At 35.0% G+C, this 8,981-nt stretch overlaps 1 protein-coding gene across 1 annotated transcript; it reads left to right on the top strand.

Moving 5' to 3' along the window:
- The first annotated feature begins 4,514 nt into the window (after window positions 1-4,514).
- Window positions 4,515-8,669, top strand: LOC110699029 (probable acyl-activating enzyme 1, peroxisomal). The gene is made up of 2 exons (XM_021876512.1): window positions 4,515-4,994; window positions 7,000-8,669. Exons 1-2 carry the CDS (start codon window positions 4,797-4,799, stop codon window positions 8,467-8,469), a joined length of 1,668 nt encoding a protein of 555 aa, XP_021732204.1. The 5' UTR covers window positions 4,515-4,796; the 3' UTR covers window positions 8,470-8,669.
- Window positions 8,670-8,981: the final 312 nt, after the last annotated feature.

Below are 8,981 nucleotides of genomic sequence, written 5' to 3' on the forward strand. Positions count from 1 at the left end.
AGCAATAAAAATTAAATCTTTAACCCTAATATGATACTAACAATCATAAATATTAGGAAGAACATAGGAAGCATCGTAGGAATCATAATAAGCATATTTGATATAATAACCTTTTCCCTAAACATGATACTAGGAATATCATAATAACAATTTAAACATGATTTCTACATCATAATATCAATTAAAACCATTAAAGCACTTACTTTGATGCCTCATACCTCTTTCGAATAACAAAATACACACGTTAGTAATTTCAAGGAAAATAATAAACAAACAATTAAATTAAATAATTGAAAAAGAGATTTGGGACCAAACCCTCAGAAATTAAAACCTTTCACGTCTAGGGCGAAGGCAACTTCGAACTTGGCTAGGTGTTTCTAGATCTTGTGAATGCGGAATTTTGTATTTAAAAGCAAAGTTTGAGAAAGAAAGAAAGAGATGATTATAGAAGAGAATTAGAGAGAATTGATGATGAATGAAAACTGATTGTAGGTGAATATTCGTGAGAATTGGTGAATGAAAACGGAGTTTTTAATACGTTATTTATAGAGAAAATCAGCCAAAAAGATAAAATAAACAAAACAGAGTCTGACGCACAAAAAACAGAGCTGGCGCAAACCCTAGAGTCAGGCGTCAAGCCTGTTTTTAACGCGTTTTCGAAAATCAGATAAGTTTGCCGTACTGGAGGATAAAATCATATAACTTCCTCGAAAATGCTATTTGATTTTGATTAAAACTCTGAAAAGTCAACAAAAGTCAATTTATCAATGCTAATTGAATTAGGAATGAAAAGAACTTTCTAGAAGAATCTAGAAGACTAAAACCATTCCTAATTGCATTAGGAATGATAAATCATATTAGGCCCTCCCCTAGATCATTGGGCCGTACATAAGGCTCAAACCAGGCCCATTTTAGTAAATTGGCCATAATTTCCTCAATATTCATCGGAATTGGGCTTATAATATATCGTTGGAAAGCTCTTGTCAAGCCCCATCCAACTACACTACTATTGGACCCATATCATGGACCAACCAAACTAGATTGGCTGTTTTCTTAAAATAAGTTTTCAAAAACAGAGAGAAGAGAAAAGAAATTAAAACTTATCCGCAACACTAGACTTTCCACACTTTCACTTTATTCGATTATGATTCGACGCGAAAGGTACTCATCACTGGGTTTGGTTTTGGGAGACACAAATGGGTGTCTACACCTCCACTACTAAAATTCGGCTAAATTGCAACCGTTTTTCTACGACCGTCTTAAAAACGGTCGCAAAATATGAAATTTGCGACCGTTTTTTATGCAGTCGCAATATTACGACTGCTTTGACAACGGTCGCAAATTTGCAACCGTTTTTAGCCTTTTAGACGGTCGCTAGGATGTTTGAACAATTAAAAATAATTCTAAATTAAAATAAATCGTTTGCGACTGTCAAAGACGGTCGTAAATGTCATAATCTGCGACCGTCAAAGAGACAGTCGTAAATGCCATAATTTGTGACCGCCAGAGACGGTCGTAAATGTCATAATCTGCGACCGTCAAAGAGACGGTCGTAAATGTCATAATCTGCGACCGTAAAAGACAATCGTAAATGTCATAATCTGCGACCGTCTCTTAGACGGTCGTAAGTGTCATAATCTGTGACCGTCTCTTAGACGGTCGTAAATGTCTCTTAGACGGTCGCAAAAGGCTTTTTTATTATAAAAAAAATCTTGTATAAAAAGAACCTAATTCACCCTAACCCTAACCCTCACGCCGCTCACTCCTCTTTCTCGGCCTTCTCTCTTCTCTTTCCTTCTCTCCTCCCTTCTCCTTCCTTTTTCTTTCTTCTCTCTCCTCCCTTTTCCTTCCTCTTTCCTCATCCTCCATCTATACCGGTGTCTACAATTCTTTCCTCCGATCCGCCACCATATTCACTGCCCCTCCTCCTTCCTCTTTCTTTTTTTTTTCCTCGGATTATGGCGTTCAAATTCGACATTAAACGTCTCCCTCAAGATGCTTTGATGGTGTTGTTGAGTTCGAAAACGTTTCCCTCAAGATGCTTTGGTGGTGGTGTTAACTAGTTCATGGTTTTTAAGGTCAAATTCGACCATGAAAACTATAGATCTAGACTTTTCATGGTCGAATTTGACCTTATTAAACCAAATTTGAGGTCAAGTTTGAAGTCAAATCAGGTTTGAGTTATGTTTTCTCGTTTTGGTTGATTTTTGGTCTCATTTTAGGTTGATTTTCATTTTGTTTTGGTTGATTTTGGGTAATTTGGTTGGTTTGTTTTTGGTCGGTTTATTTGGGTTTGATTTTGGGTAATTTGGTTGATTTTTTTTATTCGAATTTCATGTTTGATTGTTGATTTTATTTTTTGTTTTTGTTCTTTCTAGGTTTCATTTTTGTTTTGATTTTTTTTTTGTTAATTTTGGGTTTAATATTCGTTTTGATATATGTTAATTTTTTGTGTGACTTCAATTTGAATTTGTGTTTCATTTTTGATAATTTCAATTTTTGGTTTGATTCAAGTTTGATTTTAGTGGGTAGTTTTGTGATTTTTTTTTTGATAAATTTATATGGTTGGTTGATTTATTTTTTGTGGGTTTTTTTGGGTTAAAGATAGCGGTGATGGTGGGTGTTGGTTGTTTAGAAAAGACGGTGGTGGTGGGTGTGATGGTGGGTAGTGGTTGTTTAGGGAGGACGGTGGTGGTGGGTTAGGGGGTTTTGGCTATGAAAGAATGCAGCAGGTTGGTGGGGGGGGGGTCAGTGGGAATTGGTTGCTGCGTTTAATTTGATATTTTTTTTAAAAGTCGCAAATGTGCATATTTGCAACCGATTTGATAACGGTCGCAATTCATAATATTTGCGACCGTTTTATTGTCGGTCATTGAAAATAAAGAAAGCTTTGTGACCGTCAAGCGGTCGTAATTTTTTTTTGCGACCAAGTTAATAACAACACCCACGTTACGACCGTTGACGATCGCAATTATTTTCAGCGACCGTTTTTGCTATTTTCAACGACCGTTCGAGACGGTCGCAAAAACCTTCTTTTTTAGTAGTGCTCACATCAGATTGATGTGCACGTTCATCAACAATCAAGACATAATCCTCTTTTGAACAGGTGTCTCCATGTGCAATATCTACAAATTCAGAATTATCTGGTTGTCTCATCTTCTTGGGACATTCAGATTTCCACTTCCCCTTTTCCTTGCAGTAATTACAGACATCATTAGGACCCAAGGAATACGATTTTCTGGATTTTCTCCTCGAAATTCCTGTCCATTACCTTCACTGGCTACTAATCTAGTAGCCTGGTCATTTGTACCTGTACCAGATGCCTTATTGTGCAACTCTCTAGTATGGAGAGCATATCTAACCTCCTCTAGAGACACTGTTTCTTTACCAATAATACAAGGCTACACAAAATGAAGGAATTATATCTTCGATAAGTGCAATTATTAGATATATCAAGGATCACTATTATATATATATATATATATATATATATATATATATATATATATATATTTGTCATTGTCTGTTGCTAGATGTGATAAATGATATTTGGGCTAGTCAAATAGTCCAAATCAAAATCGAATGGATCCTATGAGGTCACACAACAAGGGTATAACAAGTAAGAAGCCTATTAATGGGCCTCATGAGATTATGACATACCATGTAGAGAATTGGGCAAGAGTAGTTTGATTAGTACTAAGTATTTGGGCTTGACATGACTCTTATTTAGATATATGATCTATAAATAAGATCCATGACTAAGGTTAAACTGCACAATTAACAATCAGTGAATTGTAAAACAAGGCAACTAGTTTTTCCAAAACCCTAAACTTCCTTTTCTCTCTCTCATCTCATGGCCCTCCCCTCTATCTTTCCCCGGCCTTCCGCACAGCCAGCCACCCTAGGTGGCTCATGGTGTTCGTTTGTGGTGGTTTGTGGTTAGTCCATGTCTCTAATTAATAAACCCCAATGTGTAGTTTAACCCAATCAGTGAATTGTTAATTGTGTAGTTTAACCTTAGTCATGGATCTTATTAACAATGTGTTACTTCACCAAGTAGTACTACTGTACTACTATAGAAGTTTAGGGTTAATAAACCCCAATGTGATTATTATTGTAGTGAAGTTTTTCTTTTATTAGTTAAAAGACCTAACACAAAACAATAGGTCAATAGGGCTACTCGAACGAATAAATGTGGTTTTTTTAAAATTACTTGATATTACTCGTATAATGAATTTGGATTATTTTAAATTTTTAAGGACAACATGGATTACTATTATAAAAAAAATGAGGTTATCTATAAGAAATGAATATTATACAAATTACTCTTATACTACCTCTGTTTTATAACAATTACAATATTTTTTTTAAGACTATAATAATTACAATAATTTGATTTTCCATTTCGGACAATAATTTGATTTTATAAAAAACCCGAACAATCTTACATTGTATATTTGTATGTAGTAAACTTTTACAATTAGATAATTTTTTTAAAAAGAAAAATAAAACGGACGAAAATAGAAATGGACTCAGAAACAACAATGAAAATCAACAAATTAAAATACTTTGTCTAAAAAAAAAAAAAAAAAAAAGGGTTTTCTTAAAATTGCATGTATTCTATACTTATCCAATTAACAGGCTAAAACCCCAGACGGCTGTTCATATCCAATTTAACCCAAATTTAACCTGTCTCATATCAATTCTTCATTTTATCTAGGTAACAACAAATTCCAATAATTTATTCAATACCCATTATAATATAAGCTTGGATTAATATTTTATTTCATAAAAAAATGGAGGGATTAATTCGATGTTCTGCAAATTATGTACCATTATCTCCAATAAGCTTTCTGGAAAGAGCAGCAATTGTTTACAGAGATGAATTCTCTGTTATTTATGGAAATGTCAAGTTTACATGGAGAGAGACTCTCATTCGCTGCACTAAACTCGCTTCTGCTCTTACCCAACTCGGCATTTCTTACGGCGATGTTGTAAGTTTTCTTTTTTTTTTTTTTTAATAAAAATTTGATTTTTGATGATTTTGTTTGTTCTTTATTTTCTGGGATTTTTTTATTGTTGAATTTGATTCCAATATTTCTTTATTTTTTTTATGGTACGATGTTATTTATTTGGGTGTTATTTGCATAATATACTGTTTTATTGTTGTTGAGTATCAAAAGTGAGGGACCCTTAATTTGGTGTTTTATTGCTGATCAAACGTGTATCAAGAAGCAGGATAAAGTGGGGGTGTATATCGGCTTTTGGTTTGGAATTTATTTTATTCTACCTACAAACTGAAATAATATGATCCAATCTGAATTTCGAACAACTCGTAATCCTAGTTTAGCCTTGTTGGTTTGGATTCAATCGATAGTATAAACTCTTTATCTCAATTATGATGTAATCAAGCAAAATTCTTAAAGTTGCCTGTAATTTGGCCCACAAATTCATCATCACCATACTGTATTGGATAAGAAACTTTTGAGTGAGAGTGATTAACTTATACTTAGCAATTAGTATCTACTTTACCACTTGGGATTACTATATTGGTTTGCTTCAAGGACTTTGTTTCTTGACTTGATCCGAATATATTAAACCCGTAGAATAAGCTGATTAGCATTTTTTTTTTTTTTTTTTTTGCCTCCCATTGTGAATAACATGAAGGGTATGTACTAGTTTGAATCTTAGACTAATGACAATATTGTTATGGTTATGAGCCACACGAATTACAATAATAACAATATAATAATTTTCTCATTGGACAATAATTGATACTTGTAGAGTGATTTCTGTATTGAAGCTATAATTGACTTGTGCTTAGTCCTTTCAGTGTATACTGTATTGGTTGTTATTTAGTCAGGACCGCTTAGTGGACTATTATTGCTGAACAACTTAGGATCAGTGTTTGCATTTTGTTTGATCTGTTAAGATAGTAAGATGTGAGGGGTGAGAGATGGTAGGATTTCAACAGACCTATGTTTTAAGCCTTAATCAACTTCTGCAGAATTGCTTTCAATTGGATTCGTAATTCCTAGTGCTTTTCACTTTGTTTAGTTTTTTCTCAGCTGTGTTGATAGTAGTGATATATAAAGTTTGGCACCCTCCTAAGTCCTAACGGAATAAATTAGGTGGTACAAAGGCAATTAAAAGCTATAGTAATAGCAGAATAATGGTGATTGTGGAAGAATTTTTCAGGGTCTCTTATGGTTTGTTTGGGGAGGTTATGGGTAACCAAGGACAAAAAGAGATAGAGTACAAGAGGTGGCTGTGGATGGTTTAGCTTTTTCCATTTATCCAATTTTGTAATCAATTCCAATAAGTCGTCTGAAAGTGAGGTTTACAAGAGATTTCTGATCGTACATCTCCTTCTTCCATTATTATTTATTTGTAAAATAGGGGAGTGCTCATTGAGATAAAGATTTAAAGGACTATTTATACAAGCAAGACTTTGTCCTGGAATGCGTCATTTTTTAAATAAAAATCTGATTTGAAGGACTATTCGTTCTTTCATTGCTATGTTTAACATCTGGTCACCCTGCAGACCTTAGTAAGATGACTTTGGCATTAGTATAGTCAATAGCAGGTGATCTGTGTGAGTGGGTTCGTCATGCTGGTAATACATATGTTACTCTAGCTTGTTTTTCTGACCTCACCTGTATGCTATCAGCTTGTTACATAGAGTAGACTGCAACGAGGCATCTATGAAATGCAAATGTAAATGACCTTTGGTTTTGATGTGCAAACTTGCTATTGTATGATATATATGTGAAAGCAAATCAATGCAATATATTAGTTCTTATGGATTGTGCTCCCATAAGCTCAGCCCCTGGCATTATTACATTTATTTATTTTTTCTGTGCCTCTTTCGTGGATCTGGCTATCTATCTCTATTTCACCTTGCTTTTCTAAGCAACACTGTTCCCCTGAAAACCAGAATAAGATGATCACTTTCTCTAACTATTATGCTTTTCATATTCATCGACTTTCCAATGTCAGGTTGCTGCTTTGATCCCTAACATTCCAGCAATGTATGAGTTGCATTTTGCGGTTCCAATGGCTGGGGCAATCCTTTGTGCCTTTAATACCCGTCATGACTCTGGAATGTTGTCTGTTTTGCTAAAACATTCAAAAGCAAAAGTCATCTTTGTAGATTCCCAATTTTTTAATGTTGTACAAGGTGCATTGGATATTTTGTCAAATTCAAGCTCAAGGCTTCCTCAAATTGTCATAGTTATTGATGAACAGTTGATGCCAGTTGGAAATGTCATGTCCCCTTCTGGAACATTGGAATATGAAAATATTTTAGCAACAGGTAAAACTGAATTTGAGATCCGAAGGCCAAAAGATGAATGTGACCCTATTGCATTAAATTATACTTCGGGGACGACTTCGAGCCCTAAAGGTGTAGTTTACAGCCACAGAGGTGCATACCTGAACTCTATTGCTACAGTTCTAATAAATGAAATGCTTACAAGACCTGTATATCTGTGGACTGTTCCTATGTTTCATTGCAATGGTTGGTGCTTTACATGGGGTGTAGCAGCTCAGGGTGGGACAAACGTCTGCCTACGCAATGTTATTGCAAAGGATATATTCAGTAGTATTGCTAAGCATAAAGTTACCCACATGAGCGGTGCACCAACAGTTTTAAACATGATCATAAATTCTCCTGATGATGATAAGAAACCTCTTCCAAACAAGGTGGTAATGGTGACAGGTGGTGCCCCACCTCCTCCACAGGTAATTTTCAAAATGGAAGAACTTGGGTTTACTGTAATACATGGATATGGGCTGACAGAAACTTACGGCCCTGCTACAGTTTGTGTTTGGAAGCCTGAGTGGGATTGCTTACCTCCAAATGATAGAGCAAAATTAAAGGCCCGGCAAGGAGTGCTTACTACTGGGCTTGAGGAAGTTGATGTAAAAGATCCCGTTACTATGAAAAGTGTTCCTGCTGATGCAAAGACACTGGGCGAGGTTATGATTAGAGGAAATACTGTCATGAATGGATATTTGAGAGACCAGAAGGCTTCCCAGGAGGCTTTGAAGGATGGATGGTTTCATAGTGGAGACTTGGGTGTTAAGTACCCTGATGGTTATATTGAGTTAAAGGACCGATCAAAAGATATTATAATTTCTGGCGGTGAGAATATTAGCACAATTGAGGTAGAATCTGTACTGTTTAGTCATCCGGCTGTCCTAGAAGCTGCTGTGGTAGGACGTCCTGATGATCATTGGGGAGAGACACCCTGCGCATTTGTGAAACTGAAGGATGGGTGTGGTAATGTTACTGCTGCAGATATAATTAAGTTCTGTAGAGATCACTTGCCACATTATATGGCTCCTCGTTCTGTTGTTTTTGAGGATCTACCGAAAACCTCTACTGGAAAGACACAGAAGTTCGTTCTCAGGGATAAAGCAAATTCCATGGGGAGCCTTTTTCACAACAAAACCAGCAAACTTTGAGATATGATGACCTAAACACCTAATTGCGGTCTACATCTTTGTAATTTCTTTCCTTACACAATTTGTCATAATTATTATTTTTCTTCAGTATTTTACTTACATATAACATTCATTATAATAGCAGGGCAAGATGGTCAGAATACCTTGCTTTTAAGTTAATTTTTGAAATACGAAGTAGTACCTTAATATTTTTTTGTCAACCGTAATACACACATGTTTTAAGAGTTTTACAGCCCGGTTGAAGACTACTGATACAAATAATATACTACCTCCGGATCGTATCAAATGCAACTTTGGAATTTTTTATATCTCACAAATAATACCTCAAAGTTGCATATAATAAGATCCGGAGGTAGTAGATAATAACAAGTTTTAAGTTCAAAATACTTGGTTTATAATAATCTTAGCAACCCTTCTTATACTATAAATACACAAAAGACAATACATCAAAGTTTCAAGGTCTGCTTAAAAAAAATAACAATTGAATAAATACAATACAAATAACTATCTAT

The sequence above is a fragment of the Chenopodium quinoa genome, unplaced genomic scaffold, assembly GCF_001683475.1.
Source record: "Chenopodium quinoa cultivar QQ74 unplaced genomic scaffold, ASM168347v1, whole genome shotgun sequence".
In the NCBI taxonomy this organism is placed as follows: domain Eukaryota; kingdom Viridiplantae; phylum Streptophyta; class Magnoliopsida; order Caryophyllales; family Amaranthaceae; genus Chenopodium; species Chenopodium quinoa.